The 18,472-nt window shown below is 44.1% G+C and overlaps 1 protein-coding gene across 2 annotated transcripts; it reads left to right on the top strand.

Annotated features, from left to right (window-relative positions):
• The first annotated feature begins 5,021 nt into the window (after positions 1-5,021).
• SERPINA6 (serpin family A member 6) lies at positions 5,022-17,644 on the top strand. Of its 2 annotated transcripts, XM_003787011.3 has the most exons (5): positions 5,022-5,146; positions 8,893-9,521; positions 12,711-12,981; positions 15,738-15,885; positions 17,294-17,644. In XM_003787011.3, the coding sequence occupies exons 2-5, from the start codon at positions 8,912-8,914 to the stop codon at positions 17,486-17,488; spliced, it is 1,224 nt and encodes a 407-aa protein (XP_003787059.1). In that variant the 5' UTR covers positions 5,022-5,146; positions 8,893-8,911; the 3' UTR covers positions 17,489-17,644. The 2 variants fall into 2 exon arrangements, with proteins under 2 accessions (XP_003787059.1, XP_023367339.1); XM_023511571.1 differs by lacking the exons at positions 15,738-15,885; positions 17,294-17,644 and adding an exon at positions 14,893-15,170.
• Positions 17,645-18,472: the final 828 nt, after the last annotated feature.

The following is an 18,472-nucleotide window of genomic DNA, read 5'->3' as shown; positions in this document are numbered from 1 at the left end:
TTTTCTTCATTTTTCTAGTTTAAATATAATTTTCCATTGTTGCCTTCTTTAATAATAAGAACTTCATTTTTGCTAGTGTTTCTGCCCCTATTATTTTGTCTTTCCCCCAATTTTATCCTGTAAGGTTTTCTGTTTGTTTGTTCGTTTTGGTTTGATTTATAGTATTTTTCTTTCCTCTCTGTTTGGTGAAGGTGGGGTACTGCATCTGAACAGGCTGGCAAAGAGCTGCTGACCTCAAGGGAACCACCCAACCCAGCACTCCCAGAGGTTGGGGGGTTTTAAGGATGGGGCAAAGTACCCTACTGTACACATTTATTATTCTTGTCTCCCGCATTCTGTGCCTCTCTTCTTTTAGTCAATATTCCCTTTTACTCACCCTCTCTTCTTTTTCTTCTTCTTTTTTTTTAATCTTTTCTCCTTTCTTGCTCCTCAATTTTCTCATCCTTTTGGTCCTATATAAAAAGGATATGTTAAAACCTTAGGCCAGAGGCACAGGAACCTAAAGAGCAAGAGCAAGTGAAAGGAAAATTAGGGCAAATAAACAGATAAAAGGAAACACTCATGAGGAAGAACCAGCAGAAATATCCTAGCAACATGAAAAACCAGTCCAGAGCACCCTCCCCCATAGGACTGTGAGGTAGCTACTACAGAGGATTCCACCTATAAGGAAAAGTTAGAAATGACAGAAGGGGAATTTAAAACACAGATCATGAAAACAATGAAGTAAATTGCTGAGAAAGTGGAAAGTAACCAAAAGGAAATTCGAAAACAGAATCAAATAAGAGATGAACAATATGAAGAATATAAAAAGGTTATAGCAGAGCTAAAGAAACTGAAGCAGTCAATTAGGGAACTTAAAGATTCAATAGAAAGTATCAACAACAGATTAGACCATGCAGAAGAGAGAATTTCAGAGGCAGAGGACAAAGCTCTTGAGACAACTCAGATAATTATCTGAGAAAAGGCAAAAAAGAAGAGAGAGAAAGCAGAATGTTCACTGACAGAATTATGGGACTTTATGAAGCATTCAAACATACAAGTTATAGGTATCCCAGAAGGGGAAGAAGAATGTCCCAAGGGAATCGAAGCCATACTAGAGAATATTATAAATGAAAATTTCCTAAATATCACCAAAGATTCTGACACACTCCTTTCAGAGGGATATCAGACCCCAGATCACCTCAACTCAAATAGAGTTTCTCCAAAACACATTGTGATGAACCTGTTCAAAGTCAAGACAGAAGAAAAGATTTTGCAAGCTGCTAGGAGTAAGCACCAATTGACCTACAGAGGCAGATCCATCAGGGCAATTGCAGACTTTTCTAATGAAATTTTTCAAGCCAGAAGATAGTAGTCATCTACCTTTAATCTACTTAAACAGAACAATTTCCAGACCTGAATTCTATATTCCGCTAAGCTAAGCTTTAAAATGGAGGGAGAAATCAAATCTTTTACTGATATGCAAATATTGAGAAAATTTGCCACAATAAGACCAGATCTACAGGAAATACTTCAACCTGTTTTACACACTGACCATCACAATGGACCACCAGCAAAGTAAGCACCCAGAAATTAAAGGACAGAACTTAGCTTCCACAATGACACAAAAGACAAAACTAAACAATGACCTTTCTCTCAATAAATGTTAAGGGCTTGAATTCCCCACTGAAGAGGCATAGATTGGCTGATTGGATTAAAAAACACAAGCCATCCATTTATCGTCTGCAGGAAACACACCTAGCCTCAAAAGACAAATTCAAACTCAGAGTTAAGGATTGGAAGACAATTTTTCAGGCAAAGGGAATCCAGAAAAAAAGAGGGGTTGCAATCTTATTTTCAGATACATGTGGAGTCAAAGCAATTAAAGTCAAAAAAGACAAAGATAGTCATTTCATATTGGCCAAGAGAAAAATACAAGAAGATATTTCAATTCTAAATATTTATGCACCCAACTTAATTGTTCCCAGATTCTTGAAACAGACCTTACTTAGTCTGAGTAATATGATATCCAATTACTCCATAATAACACCCCTCTTTCAGAGCTGGACAGATCCTCTAAACAGAAATTAAACAAAGATACAAGAGACTTAAACGAAACTCTGGAACAAACTGTGCTTGATAGACGTATATAGAACACTCCATCCCAAAGATAAAGAATATACATTCTTCTCATCAGACCATGGAACATTCTTCAAAATTGATCATATCCTGGGACACAAAACAAACCTCAACAAAATCAAAAGAATTGAAATTTTACCTTGTATCTTCTCAGAACACAAGGCATTAAAGGTGGAACTCAACTCCACAAAAGTGTTCAACCCCATACAAAGGCATGGAAATTAAACAACCTTATGTTGAATGACAGTTGGGTGCAGGAAGATATAAGAGAAGAAATCATTAACTTTCTTGAGTGTAGCAACGATGACACAAGCTACCCAAACCTGTGGGATACAGTAAAAGTGGTCCTGAGAGGAAAATTTATCACTTTAGATGCCTACATTTGAAAAACAGAAAGAGAGCGCATAACAAACTCACAAGCCATCTGATGGAATTGGAAAAAGAAGAACAGTCTAAGCCTAAACCCAGCAAAAGAAAATAAATAGTCAAAATTAAATCAGAGATTAATGAAATTTAAAAAAAAGACTCATTCAGAAAATTAATGAAACAAGGAGGTGATTTTTTGAAAAAATAAATAAAATAGATAAAGCTTTGGCCAGACTAACTAGAAATAGACAAGTAAAATCTCTAGTAACCTCAATCAGAAATGATCAAAGGGAAATAACAACCGATGCCACAGAAATACAAGAGATCATCTCTGAATACCACCAGAAACTCTATGCTCTGAAATTTGGCAATGTGAAGGAAAATGATCAATATTTGGAATCACACCATCTCCCTAGACTTAGCCTGGAAGAAATAGAGCTCCTGAACAGGCCAATTTCAAGCACTGAGATCAAAGAAACAATAAAAAATCTTCCAACAAAAAAATGCCCTGGTCCAGATGGCTTCACACCAGAATTCTATCAAATCTTCAAAGAAGAGCTTATTCCCATACTGCAGAAATTATTCCAAAAAATTGAGGAGGAAGGAATCTTCCCCAACACATTCTATGAAGCAAACATCACCCTGATACCAAAACCAGGAAAAGACCCAACTAAAAAGGAGAACTTTAGACCAATTTCAGTAATGAATATAGATGCAAAAATTCTCAACAAAATCCTAGCAAATAGTCTACAGCTTATCATCAAAAAAGTCATACATCATGATCAAGTGGGTTTTATCCCAGGGATACAAGGCTGGTTTAACATACGCAAGTCCATAAATGTTATTCACCATATCAAAAGAAGCAAAAACAAAGACCATATGATCCTCTCAATAGATGCAGAAAAAGCATTTGATAAAATCCAGTATCCTTTTCTAATTAGAACACTGAAAAGTATAGGCATAGGTGGCACATTTCTTAAACTGATCAAAGCTATCTATGACAAACCCACAGCTAATATTTTACTGAATGGAGTAAAACTGAAAGCTTTTCCACTTAGAACTGGAACCAGACAAGGCTGTCCTCTGTCACCATTATTATTCAACATAGTGCTGGAAGTTCTAGCCAATACAATTAGGCAAGACAAGGAAATAAAGGGCATCCAAATGGGAGCAGAGGAGGTCAAACTCTTCCTCTTTGCTGATGATATGGTCTTTTTTTTTTGAGAATTTACTGAATATACTTCATTAATCTTAAAATCAGCCAGATAAATCATTTATAAAGCAATAAAAATTATACTGAGACTAGTGCACATTATAAAATTCCAGGAATATATATTAGAAATACAGATATAGACTTATAATGTAGGGAAAGAGAAAAATGGAGAACAAATACTGTGAAAGAAGGAAAGAAAATGTAGGAAAAACAAAGGCAGAGAATAGCGGAGTAAATACAGGACCAATTGAAACAAAATCCAATGGTAAAAATAAACCTAATATGTTTGTAATCACAATGATGATATGGTCTTATACTTAGAGAGCCCCAAAGACTCAACCACAGGACTCCTGGAAATCATCAAAAAATACAGTAATGTCTCAGGATATAAAATCAATGTCCACAAGTCAGTAGCCTTTGTATATTCCAATAACAGCCAAGGTGAGAGGCTAATTAAGGACACAACTCCCTTGACCATAGCTTCAAAGAAAATGAAATACCTAGGAATATACCTAACAAAAGAAGTGAAGGACTTCTATAAAGAAAATTATAAAGAAAGGAAATAACAGAGAATATTAACAAATGGAAGAACATACCATGCTCATGGCTGGGAAGAATCAACATTGTAAAATGTCTATACTTCCCAAAGCAATCTACCCCAGATCCAGCCATGTCCAAAGTCCTTTCCACCCTTTGGAACTCTCATTCATGAGACTTAATAAATACTCCTTTTTGCTTAGCAGCAACTGAAATTTGATATCGGTCACTTACAATCAAAAGAAAACTCATGACTACAACATGGGGGAAGAGAGAAAGTGCTAGACTTTAGAGTTCATGATCTTGGATTTGAATCTCAAGGGCAGCTCACTTAATCTCTATGTGCCACAGTTTCCCATTTGAGAAGAGTGCTAATAACAGTACCCACTTGATGGAGTGATTGTGAAGATTAAGTGAGAATCCATGGGAAACTCTTGGCTGATAATAGTTCAAGTCTGTCTCTCCCAGCAGGCTGAAGGCCCCTAGAAGGTAGAACCTGAACCAGGTCATCCCAGCAGAGCTAAGTTCCTGGTTTTACACAGGTGTCTGCACCTCCTGCTAATTATAGACATCTATAATGTCTCTGTCAGCTGCCATAGGACAACTACATTAACGTAACCACAGACATGTTTTTATATCAAAAAATAAAACTTCAAGGGATTGAACACAGAGCAAAGTTAATTTGCAGCATTGCTGTTTACTCTAATTTCTTGGAAAAGGCTCTCATTGGTTAATGGCTGGGGGCAGGGGATTATCAAACATTGAAGGCCACTGGTCCCCTCTAACCATTAACCAGAGGGAAGCTGCCAAACAAGATTTAGCAGGCAGCATCCTCCGGGCTTACTGTACACATGCTAGGATCCCGGACAGCAGGACTGAGCCAGCAGTAACAGCCTGAGACCACTGCAGACTGTGAGTAACACCTGAGAACCCTCAGTCCCTCCTCCTGCCAGAACCAAATGATGACTGCACCTTGCTTGCTTGTTTAGTTTGTTTTCTTTCTTTCCTTTTTTTCAATGGGACATTGAACATTAAAGCAGCGGGTAGTGATATGAGACAACCCTGTGGAGGATTTTCCAGGTCCCAGAGTCATCTACAGAGGTTCTGATGTCCCCTGGGCTCCTGCTTTGCAGGGAGCTGACACTGAAGGTTATTGCTAAGAGCCATTCCCACCTGCTGCTATGATGGATACTCCTAAGCCCCACCTCATGGCCACAATACCACAGAGTGGAAGTCTGAGAGCTAGGATGGGTCTGTACCAGTTAGCACCATTGATGGAGGATGCTGGCCTGTGGCAGGGGCCAGCGGGAGTGCCCAACTGGGGCAATGCAGAGTCATATAGACCATTGTCCAACATGGCTCCTCACTCAGTGATCTGGGACAGGGATAATGCAGACAGAACAGAACTATCTTCATTGTGCCTCATCAGGTATGAATATGGAAGGCCTAGAACCCTGCCTGCCCTATAGGGCATTTGTGAAAATAGAGAAGACTCTGGGTATTTACTAAGTGAGTCACTCCAGAGATGATAGGTGAGGTAGACATATCTGAAATGCATGAATAATATTGATATTTGGCATTGTTTTATGGTTGGGTACTTTTGAGAGACATTTACTCATCATTTTGCTTTTCATAGAGGCAGGCAGAAGGGCATGGACAGACTCTGAAGTCAGACTGCTAGGCTTAGAGTTCCAGCTCTGGATGAGTAACGCTACCTCCTGGGTCTTCAGTTTTCTGTAAAATGGGCCTCAGGATGACCCATTAAGTGAGGTCACAGAAGCCAAGCATTGATGGCAACTGTGCCTGATATTGACAATAACTTTGGGAGGTAGGTAGAATTGTTGTCCTTATCATGGAGTATTAATACAGGATGGGATGAGGCATATAGTCTTCCCAGAGAGGGCAGGAAGGGAGGACAGGCTCTTGGCATCATGCTGCATGGTGTCCATGCCCAAGGTGAGGAGAGCACAGACAGGTATGGCAGTGATCAGAGCCACACCTGTGGCTTATGAGGAAGCAGGGACAGAGGGAAGCACAGACAGGGCTTCCTGGAGGTGGTGACCTGGGACCTGAGTCTCAAAGGCTAAGAGGCAGTGGACCATACAAGGCAAGAAGAGGAGGGACCTATAGAGTGGAGCCACATGGGCCAAGGCCAGGGCAGGTCCATAGTCCACCTTTGTCACCTGCTTCTGCCCCCCCCTCCCCGAGCTGGGCTCAGCAAACCCTGCAGTTGTTACCAGAATTTCTTCTTCAGTAGGTCCTTGGTCTTGAGGATTCAAAAAATGAATCCACTGACCATAGGTCAGTGGTAAGACATGATTTACTTTACAGAAAAGAATACAGAGAAAGCACCAGCGCTTCTGGCAGAGGGAAAAATTTCCCCTTGGTTCTTTAGTCCACCCAAAGAACAAATGAATAGATAAAATTCCTTCCATTCCCAGGCCTAGGATACTTACATGAAATTGACCATGCCTGGGAAATGGGGGGGTGGGGTTGTTCCCCATTAAGTGCCAAGTGCAAGGGGAGGGAGACAAAGTCTGGGGCAGAGTCACTATAGCCTGGCAACTTGGAGGCCCCCTCTACTCCAACCCATTGATTCCTCTCCTGGCTGCTGCCACACCAACACTCCCAGGGCAGAAAGAGCAGGTCCTCCCCTCAGCTCAGGCAGAGCAGGCTGGGGTACCACCTGCGCTGTGTCACAGTGACCTGTCCTGACCTTCCCTGCCTGCCTGGCCCTGCCCAGCCCTGCCCTGCCCTGCCCTGCTGAGGGATAAAAGGTATGTGTACTGGGAGCAACCACCACACTCAGTGTTTCTGTGGCCAATCTCTGATGACTGGGGTAGGGCGGTCACCACAGTGACTAGACCCATGAGGACCCCCTGAGCCGTGTTAGTGAGAATCAGCCTCTCCTGAGGGCAATAGGGAGACACTGAAGATCCTCAGCAGGAGAATAGCTTGAATTTTAGAGAATTAAGAAAGACGTAGCTGGCTGCAGAGGAATATAAGGGCAGAGGGAGCTGAGCAGGAGGCAGGGAGACCAGGTAGGGGTGACTGCTAAGATTTGGGGGAGGTGATGAGCCCCAAACACGTGGGCTGTGCACTGGGACTGGAGAGGAGACAAACTGCAGAAAAACGGGCAAGAGTACAGGCAGGTTTTATTATCAGCTCTATTTTATAATGGGGAAACTAAGACAGAGTTTAAACAGCCTGCTCTACAGCACCGGTTCAGAAATACCAGCACTGGAGCCCTATCCAGTTCAGTTTGCCTTGAAACCCATTTAGAAATGTCCCAGTGACTCGGCAGAAATCCAAGTCAGAAATTAGATGTGGGAGAGAATCCAATAAACCCCAGGGGCTAGGGGTGGGTTGGAGAGCTGGTCCCACCTGCCTCTGTTATTGAAGTAGAGACATGGAAAACAGAGCAGCCAGAAGGGGAAGTTTTTCCAACCTAGTGAAATAAGAAGGGACACAGAGGGAGTGTTCAAAGGGTTCCAGAGGGGTTAGGAGTCAGTAGAAGGGACTCCCACCTGTCTCTCTTGAGGTTCTAGTTTTAGAACATGCCAGGGAAGCGACATGTGAGGTATTCCAGAGCAGAACAGTGGATGCCACATTCAGAATGCACCTGTTGAAAGAAAAACCTTAGACAAATTAAATTTAGCACAGCTATTTGAGCAAAGAAACAATTCATGAGCTCGGCAGCACCTAAACCAGTAAAAGTTTAGAGAGCTCCCTGTAGCAATGGGGTCAGATAATATCTGTAGGAAAAAGAAAAAAAGAAAAGGACAGAGGACACAGTAGCCTGATTGGTTACAGCTCCATGTTTGCCTTATTTGAACATGTCTGAGTAACTTCCAGCCTGTGATTAGCCGAAAGTTCAGCTACTGTGATTGGCCAAGACTTAGCTACTTATAAAAATATTCTTGAATTAGGTCGCAGTTTGTTTACATATGAAGTTACATATAGAGGCAGCATTAGTATAAATTTAATTTAATTGTATTCATCACAGGTCCTTGGGGTTTTGGTTTAAATGTGAGTTCCTGGCTCCTTCCCTAGAGCTGCTGGTTCCATAGGTGGGGTAGTATAGTGAGACTTGCTTCACTTATAAACATCTGTTGTTTATTGTGATACTGTTGGTGGCTCTATAATGTACACAGTCTGGGACTACGGACCTTGTGGACAATGTCCATTAACTACTTTGGACCTTGAGTGGATTTTTTTTTTCAATTGTTTTTGCCACTTTTTTTAAACTTATTTTTCTTTTTCTTTTTTATATTTTACCACTTTTTTAAACATCTGATATTTAATTTCTTCCTTAATTTGTATTGTGATAAAGTATTTTGGTATATATATATTGTATATATATATATTGTATTTATATATATTGTATTATATATATTTTGGTATATATAATATTGTGGTAAAGTATTTATAATATTTAACCTCATAAGCATTTTTAAATACACAGTTCAGTGGCATTGAGTACATTCACATTGATGTGTAACCATCCCTACCATCCATCTCCAGAGCTTTTTCATTATCTCATACTGAAGATCTACACCTATTAAACACTCATTCCTCAATCTTCCCTCCTCCTAGCGCCTGGTAACCACAATTCTTCCAGGATTCTGGGTCATCTAACAAGATTTCTGATTTGACAGGGCCTGGCCATTGTGAACAATGCTACTTGTTCTGTACACCTGTCTCCTCTGGCTATCTACCAGTGGCCTCTGGACCATCCAGGCTGAGCACTCCAGTGCTGATGTGAACGCGAAGAACCATCACCGGGGCTTAGCTCCAGCCAATGTTGACTTTGCCTTCAGCCTATATAAGCACCTAGTAGCCTTGACTCCTGACAAGAACATCTTCATCTCACCTGTGAGCATCTCTATGGCCTTAGCTATGCTTTCCCTGGGCACCTGGGGCCACACACGGACCCAGCTTCTCCAGGGCCTCGGCTTCAACCTCACAGAGATGGCTGAGGCTGAGATCCACCAGAGCTTCCAGCACCTCCACCACCTCCTTGAGGAGTCAGCCACCAGCTTAGAAATGACCATGGGCAATGCCTTGTTCTTTGACCACAGCCTGGAGTTGCTAGAGACATTCTTAACAGATATGAGGCACTTCTATGACTCAGAGGCTTTGGCTACGGATTTCCAGGAATGGGATAGAGCCAGCAGACAGATTAATGAGTATGTCCAAAATAAGACACAAGGAAAAATTGTCAACTTGTTCTCAGAGCTGAATAGCCCAGCCAACCTCATCTTGATCAACTACATCTTCTTCAAAGGTACCTCCACCTGTCCCACTCTGACAAGGCCCATCCACTATTGCCAAGAATAGTAACAGCCATTGAAATATAGGGTATATGCTTCAGCAGAGCCTTTGATTTTATGAAGCACATGCACATCTGGGAGTTTCCATCTTCACCACAATCTGTTGGGAAGGTGGAACTATAGCATTTTACAAAAGATCTAAATAACACCCAAAAGAGTTGATAGTTGAGCAACTCACCCAAGTTCTGGCAGGTGGTTCAAGGCCCATACTCATAATCATTAACAATCTGGCTGTGTCAGTCTCTACAAATATTGACCCTCAGTCACTGAGCCAAGGGCAGGAAATACAGTCTCAAACTGACATAGCCCCCACCCCTCAGGAACTCCCAAATGCTCCCCAAAGCATCTAGCACACAATGTCCAGGTACTTATGGCCAGCTCTGACTGTATCCTGCCTCAGTTTCTGAAAGTGCCTGTTGCTAAAAAATCTCCAGAGAGATTTGTTAAAATTATAGATTATAGGTCGGTGCCTGTAGCTTAAGCAGCTAAGGCGCCAGTCAAATATACCAGAGCTGGCAGGTTCGAATCCAGCCCGGGCCTGCCAAACAACCATGACAACTACAACCAAAAAATAGCCAGGCATTGTGGTGGGCACCTGTAGTCCCAGCTACTTGGGAGGCTGAAGCAAGAGAATCACTTAAGCCCAAGAGTTTGAGGTTGCTGTGAGCTATGATGATGCCATGACACTCTACCCAGGACACAGAGTGAGACTCCATCTCAAAGAAAATAACTAAATAAAAAAACTAAAACTAAATAAAATCTAAATTCCTTAGTCTAGAGCAGTGGTTCTCAACAGACGATAATTCCCTCACCCTCCTGGTGATGCTGGCAATGTCTGAAGACATTTTGGGTTGTCATGGCTGGGGAGGGATGGAAAGTGCTCCTGACAACTAGCAGGTAGAGGCTGGGGAAGCCACTAAGCATCATAAAGCCCAGGACTGCGCCCTGCCAGTGATCTCTGCTCCCAAATGCCCATAGTTCCAAGGCTGAGAAACCATGGCCTACGTTGTCTACTTTTTCTGTCTTCTCCAGTCTCTTGCCTCAATGCTTTCCTTCCTCCAAGCTCTCCACATATAACAGACAGGCAGACGTGCATGTGCGTGTGTGCGCATGTGCGCACACATGTAACCCAGTCACACCAATGTCTTTTCACAGCCTACATCTATAGTACACCTGTCTCCCTGGAGGCCTGTGTTAGCTGCTGTAACAAATCACCACAGACTTGGTGACTTAAAACAACACATATTTATATTCTTACAATTTGGGAAGTCAAAATTCCAAATTGGGTCATACTGGGCTAAAATCAAGATTTTGACGAGGCTAGTTGCTTCTGGAGGCTCTAGGGAGAATGTGTTTCCAGGCCTTTCCCAGCTTCTAGAAGCTACCTGGCTCCTGGCCCCCTTCCATCCTCAAAACCAGCAATTTGTGTCACTCCCAACTCTGCTTCCATCATCATGTCTCCTTCCCTGATTCAACTGTCCTGCCTTCCTCTTCTACTTCTAAGGCCCCCCTGGTTAATCTCCACATCTCACAACCAGCTGATCAGTAACTATAATGCCATCTACAGCTTAATTCCCCTTTGACATGTAAACCAACATATCCACAGTTTCTGGGGATAAGGACATGGACATCTTTGGGGGCTGTTTTTCTGCCTTGGGTCACAAAGCCCAAGCCTCTTCTGTCCAGTAAGCACTTTCTCAACTCATCTATCTTCCCACCCTTCTGACCTTCCTTGTGGTCCCTGATTCCCCTGGGGAAATCTTGTCCTTGCATGCACATTCTATGTTTGTCTAGGCCTCGTTTTAGCAATCATTTTTATATAACACGTAGCCCGGGACTCAAGTGGCTCAGTTTTAGTTAGGTGGTCTTGTTCAAATAAAAGCAGGTGAAACAGACAGAAATAAAGATAGCCAGCAATTATAATATTGAACATGTGTCTCTCAACAAAATCACAGGGTCAGCTGAGACATAATCCCCAGAAAAGGTTCCTTGTACTCCCATCTCCTTCCCTCATTCCCTTATTGCCTGGACTGACTTAGCATCTCTGAGAGTACCCTCCCCCACACCTGCCTCTGGGTTTTGCCATTTCTCCATCCCAAGTCTGGGAAGTTCCTACAGAGGCCACCCTGCCCTAAGGGAGGTGAAGCTGAGAGTCTGAGGGAGCACAGGTAGCTTTCCTTATATCTGAGAGTAGGAGGTTCAGGGAGGCTGGGAACATTTGCCCAGAAATGATTCTGGGGAATCCTACAAATTCTACAAGATATCTCTCCCATGAGACCATGCATTCCTGTGTGGGGCGTCCTTATCTCTTTAGGAGCCCAGGACCTTTGCTTAGTGCCTGGTACATGGAAGGAGAGTGTTTGCTTAGAGGTTCTGACAGTACAGCTTTTGGAGAAGGCACAGAAAACTCAGGTACCTCCCTACTGAGCCTGAGAGAGGCCTGAGAACATGTGAATAGCTTACCAGACATTGATGGGGATGAAATGCCTCTGTACACAGATTTTCTGTGATATAGCAAAACTAATTGGCAAGCCCTTGGTTAAGCTTGGAGAATACTCTGAAATGTTTCCAGCAAGCCAGGATAATAAATAGAAATGAAGAGTGATGTCACTATTATCACTAAATTTAGGGCTTGTAAAATGTCCTTGTTATGTTCTTTGTGTATTAGACTCCCCTGACAGCTTCTTTTAGAGGACATTAAAAATAATGTGAAAAGATTATTTTCTAGGGGAGTCATTCTTACTCTCTGATATTCTCCCATAGATTCTAAGTTTCTCCACTAACAGTTCTCCTAAGAACTGGGGTGACGGGTTGCTGGGGCAAGGTCTGGGTCAGGTGAGTCCTACTCCAGATCCAAGGAGCAGCCCTCTCTGGGTCTCACCCCTCTCCATGTTTGGAAGCCAATCTTAGAAACAGAGCTAATTCCCTACCTATTCCAAGAGGTAGAGGACAGAACAGGCTTTAAACCCCTTGGAATTTTCACATCTTACCAGAAAACTCTCAAGGCTCCAGCGGGGGCATTCCAGACATACAGGAGGCAGCTGTGTCAAGCCCTTTGGCCACCCATAGGGGCCACCTGAGTTCCAGTTTTCTCTCTCTGCCCTATAAGCATGTCCCTGACCTTCTCTCTGTCCCCTTCCCAGGCACGTGGACACAGCCCTTTGACCCAAATAGCACCAGGGAGGAAAACTTCTATGTGAACGAGACAACTGTGATGAAGGTGCCCATGATGTTCCAGTCACGTCCCCTCAGGTACCTGCGTGACTCGGAGCTCCCATGCCAGCTGCTACAGCTGAACTACGTGGGAAATGGGACCATCTTCTTCATCCTTCCTGACCAGGGGAAGATGGACACGGTCATCAATGCACTGAGCCGGGACACGATTCAGAGATGGTCCAACAGCCTGAACATTAGGTAAGGCCTCTGCATCTGTCCCCAGAAGGATTTCTGAAAAAAAGGGGAAAAGGGTGGATCTGGGCATCCTTCTTTGCCCAGACTCAGCCTTCAAGTCTTCATTTCTTGTCTTCTGGGTCCCCGGGGGCTGTTCGGTTCTCTGATCTAGAGGTCACACTCATTTATCAACCTGTCAATCATTGCTGAGATACTTTGAAGCCATTCTACAAACTGAGGTCCCCTTACCCTGTGAGGTTCATAGCCAACCTCTGTATCATCAGATTTCTGTATCTTTTTAAAAATGAGCTCACCAACCACCCATATCCCTGCTTACCCATTTTGTTAACTTGTTCACCTGAAATCAAGCCCTTCTAAAGATTCCTGGGAGATGCCATTAAATACCATGAAGATGCTGAGTGCAGTGGCTCACACCTATAATTCTAGCACTTCAGGAGACTGAGGCAGGAGGATTGCTTGAGCTTAGGAATTCAAGACTTGCCTGAGCAGTGAGACTCCTGTCTTCACAAAAAAGTAAAAAAACCCAGCTGGGCATTATGCCACACATCTGTAGTTCCATCTACTCAGGAAGCTGAAAGAGAAGAATCCCAGGAGTCTGAGGTTGCAGTGAGCTATGGTGACACCAATGCAGTCTAATCAGAACACAGACTCTGTCTCAAAAACAAAACATGAAAATGACCTCTGTGTCCATTGTGGAACCACTGCAAAGGCTATTAGTCACTCAGGGAATCTAATTCTTCAGTCAATCAGTAAATAAGAAAGTGAGGGTATTCATAGGTAATAAATGAGTAAGAAAAAAGAGATGGGGGTATATGCTGAGGGACCGGTAGTCAGGAGACAAGCTGTCTGTAACCTCAGACCCAAGCAAGGGGCTCGTGCAGAGTTGGTACTCTGGGAAAATCAGCTAGGTCTGTGAGTTAGCAATGAATGAACGAGTGAATAAATGAATGAATGAACAAATGAACTTATTTTCCCCTGAGAAGCTCTAGAGAGCAATTGAAATTATTGCATGCATATGCCCAGCCCTACTCTTCACCTTAGAGGAGGAAGGAGGTGTTCTTGAGAACATGATCCTTGTTCCCAGGGACATTCAAGTTCTGTACAAAAGAATCAGAAAATGCCAATCAACATAGAATCCAGTGGTGGATGAGCTGGTGTAGAGTCAAAGGGCAGAGGAGATAGGAGACAGAGTGGGCACGTGGGTCTGGAATAGCTCAGGAAGACTGCTGCAGCAGGCAGCGTTTCATTTATTCATTCATATGATATGTATAAATGAAAGCACCTGCTGCATGGCTCCCATCAGGCTACGCACACAGTATAGAATAGTGAACAGGACAAAACAGAGACTTCATAGAAAATGCAGTGGAGAGCAGACAACAGATTCTAGTGGAATTAATAGTGCAATGATGTAAGTTCTGTCAGAGAGAGAGAGAGAAGAAAAATAACTGTGGTTGGAGGTAAGGAACACCTGACTCCCCTAGGAAATGGGAAAGGGTTGGGGAGCAGATTACTTTTCCTTTGAACTGCCTTGAGCCTGAGGGGGAGGTTCAGCCAGTGGGAAGTGGTCCTAGAGCAGCCATGAAGAGGATGTGGCACCAACCAAGTCTGTACCTCCAAGCGCCAACGCCTCACCCTCCAAGAGCTGCCCTATGGTGTGGCAGATGGCAGGTGGCAGGTGGTAGACTAGTCTTGGTGTCTGCAATTCAGATGCTCTCCAATCATGTGACTCTGGGGGGGATGCCTCAGCCTCAGTATCAATTTCTGAGTCTGGAAATGAAAGATGCCAGTTCCAGCTTTCTAGGACTTTATGTGTGTATGCTAATGAGACAAGGCGGAGAAGGGAAAGAACAGAGACCATGTGTTTGGGAGGTGCTCTCTTCTCACCTTTCTGTCCGTGACTATTTCCCCATCTAGAAAGCAAGCATATACCTACTCACCCGAGGTCGCTCCTCAATGCCTTTTGGATGGCACAGCTCAGAATTCACAGAGGCTGGTTGTCCGCTGTCTCCAGGCCTTGTCCAAGGCTGCTTTTGTTCGATGAAGAGAGGGTCTCATGCCTTCCCTCCTACCTGCCAGTGAGCCCATGCACTTTCACTGATGCCCCCCAGTTTTAGGTTTCAGTCAACTTCTCTCCCTCCAGGGATCAAAGGAAAAAGTTAAAAAATAAAACTAATGCCCTGATATGTCAAAAAGTACGGATGCCCATGCCACTCCAATATGATTTTAATTACCTTTCTAGAAACCCCACCTGCCTCCTCCAGGGAAAACTGCCTGCTGAATCACTGAGTTCGTACAGAATCAGAACTTGAGCAGCCAAGGGCCCTGGGAGAACCTGGGTTCTACCACCTTGTTGTGTGGATGAGGACACAAGCACAGAGGGGCTGGATGTGGCAAAGGCCACACTGCTGCTCCCAGCTGGGTGCTGTGCTGCCTCCCTCTGCTGCTGCAAGCAGGGCGTCCTCTGGGAGCCAGGAGGACTCCTTTAGGGCCCACTGTCTTAAATGCTCAGTGGTCCCTCTGTATCACAGGTGAAAGTGGTTCAAAGGAATTGCTGAGAAAAAGAAGAATATGCAATTCAGGGGCTCAAAGAGGAAGCTGCCTGTGTGCTTGGGGCCCCTTCCTATCCTACCCCTTCTCTTGTCCCCAAAGAGCTCTGAGGCAGGAACTGGGGGAATCACAAGAATATGGCAGTCTGGTGGAGAAAGGAGAAAGGAGTTGCTGCCCTGGAATATCTAACCCTACCGGCTTTTCCTGAGCAGCCGGGTGAACCTATACATCCCAAAGGTCTCCATCTCTGGAGCCTATGACCTGCGGCATGTGCTGGCAGAGCTGGGTATCGGAGACTTGTTCACTAGCAACGCAGATTTCTCAGGCATCATTCAGGAGGGCCAGCTGAGGTTATCTAAGGTAAGTGTCTTGGGAACCCACCTTTATTTTCCTCCAACCTTCACAATAAAATTAATAAAAGTAAACAACACAGAGCTCATTCATAAATGGGCCCCTAAGTCCCAGGCTGAGAACCCCAGGTCTGAGTCAAGCCCCTTGTTTCACTCTGGAGTAAGCAGAGACTCAGCAAGAAAATGTGGTGTCCCCAACAAGGGAGGGCCACAGCCTAGGTGTCTGCCTGTCCCACCAGACCACACACAGGGGCCCCTACAGAAAATAGAGTTGTCATGGTGGCTCTGACAAAAAAGAAGCAGGGGAAGCTCAAATGTCTAACTGGGATCACATGGAGCCTCTATTGAATTACAGTGACTGTCTCTACTCTTCGGCTTTGTGTTCTGTGATTCATTTATTCAGAAAATTTTTATTTAACATCTACTAAGTGGCCCAAATCATGTGAGGCTCTGAACATGCTGCATCACTCAGATGTGTCCCATGCTCTGAAAGCACAGAGGCTTTTGTGGCCACCACAGTATGTGCTGTGCTCAGCAAAACACATGATTGAGTCACTGCAGCTACCTCCTCATAAGGTGAGTACCATTAATTACCCCAATTTATCACAGGAGGAATCTCTGGCTCAGGGAGGGTATGTAGCTTGCCCATGTTCACAGAGATAGTAAATAACAGTCTGACATTTGACCTTGGATCATTGACCCCAAACCTCATACTCTCAAGATATACTGCAAGGGTCCTGATCCTAGTTCAGCTTCTCCCTAGCCCAGGGTGCCTACTTGCAGAGCTTCTCAGAGCCTCAGAGTCCTTCTCACAAAGAATCAATGACAGTCTCCACCTCTTGGGGTGTTTCAAGGTCACCAGACATCACCTGTTGTTTAATTAGCTAGGTTATGATCCGCTGAAGGCTTTCAATATAAGCGAGTCAAACATTTGGCTAATCTCAGAATTTCTTCTAATTTTGACCACAACACAAGACATGTCAACAGTCAAATATTTACATTTTAGATTCTGCTTCAGTTTTCCCAAACAGAGAAGGAATTAGTACCTTGCAAAAACTGAACCCTAGTGTTTACCTAGAAGAGTGGAAAGGGAGCAAGGTCTCCTCTGCCAGCCCAGGACCCAGTAAGAAGCACCCAATATGTGTATTGAAGCCCAGTTCAAGCCACAAGATCCTAATCTCCATGTGATGGGCCCAATCTGCCCTTTATATGGGAAGGAAGCATGGGTGTGGCCCCAGATTCTGGGGGTGAACAGACTGTTTTCCTTGGGTTGCTGCTTGGACAAGAAGCAAATGACCTTCTCATAGCTTCAGCTTCACCTGGACAAAGCTGAGGGTGGGAGGAGTCCAGGCATTGAGGCCTGGAAAGTGCTAACACACAGCAGGGTCTCACCACCATCTCTGGTCCATACCTAACAGGTGGTCCACAAGGCCGTGCTGCAACTTGATGAGGAGGGTGTGCAGGCATCTGCCTCCAGAGTGGTCACCCCATACCTGACATCTAGCCAATCATTTACAATCAACGTCAGTTTCAATCGGCCCTTCCTCATCTTGGTCTTTGACCACTTCACGTGGAGCAGCCTTTTTCTAGGCAAGTTTGTGAAGCCAACCTAGAACACTTGCCCAGGAGCCATAGCACTACCTGACTTGGGGTCTGAGGAGCCTCATGGAAATGTTTTGGAGGGTGGGTGGTTTCCCCCAATCTTCTCCATCTAACCAGAGTTGTCTGTACCTTACACATCTTGTAATAAAAACTGTCACTCTGACTGATGACAGGAGTGGTTAAAGGGAAAGGTCTGGGAACACTGAAGTTTGCACAGTTATAAACCTCTAAACCTGGTGTCTTGGTCTATACCAGCTGCTGTGGCAAAGTACCACAGACTGGGTAGCTTGCAAACAACAGAATTGTCTTCTTACAGCACTTGAGGTGGGAAGTCTGAAATCAGGGTGCCAGACTCGTCAGGTTCCTGGTTCAGAGAAGCCAGATTTTCTGTGTCTTCAAGTGGCAGAAAGAACAGAGAGGGCTCTCTGGGGTCCCTTTTGTAAGGAAATTAACCTCACTCATGATCACCTCCCAGAGGCCCCAGCTCCTAAACCTTCACCTTGGGGGTGAGGATTTCATCATATGAATCCTCATATGATGGGATTCATATGAGGGACACAAACACTTAGTAACATCAGATACCAACACTGGAGGAGCAACTCCTCCTGCCAACAAACCCACCTATCTTAGCTGACAGATACAGATGGATATGGCATCTTTGATTTATGCTGGATCTTAGGGGTCAGAGCAATACAGGGACATGTGAGAAAGAGCAACACTTTAGAATGCGATTGGCCTGAGACAGAAATCCCAACCAGGTGACCGGGAGGCAAGACCCTAGAGCTCTGTGTTGCTCCTTCTGAGATTCCCTTAGTGGGTGGGAAGTTTCTGGGCTCCAACAGAGGGGCTGCACTTAAAGCGTGCTGTGAGTGAACAGTGGTGTCTCAGTCCAGAAAGACACAAAGAAACATCAGATGTGTGGGGTCAGTTTGAACACTCACTGGTTTTCCTTTCTTATTACCACACCAAGGGAGAAGCATGGTTTGGGCCACTTT

The sequence above is a fragment of the Otolemur garnettii genome, unplaced genomic scaffold (genome assembly GCF_000181295.1).
Source record: "Otolemur garnettii isolate 467f Iridium unplaced genomic scaffold, OtoGar3 scaffold00020, whole genome shotgun sequence".
Lineage (NCBI taxonomy): Eukaryota > Metazoa > Chordata > Mammalia > Primates > Galagidae > Otolemur > Otolemur garnettii.
The sequence above is the reverse complement of the archived record's forward strand: the minus strand, read 5'-3'. Positions and strand labels throughout refer to the sequence as shown.

Coding starts and splice junctions, on each gene's coding strand:
- SERPINA6 (XM_003787011.3), top strand. CDS start 8,912: ATGCTACTTGTTCTGTACACCTGTCTCCTCTGGCTATCTACCAGTGGC. Junction 9,522..12,710: donor CAACTACATCTTCTTCAAAG/GTACCTCCACCT, acceptor TCCCCTTCCCAG/GCACGTGGACACAGCCCTTT. Junction 12,982..15,737: donor TCCAACAGCCTGAACATTAG/GTAAGGCCTCTG, acceptor TTTCCTGAGCAG/CCGGGTGAACCTATACATCC.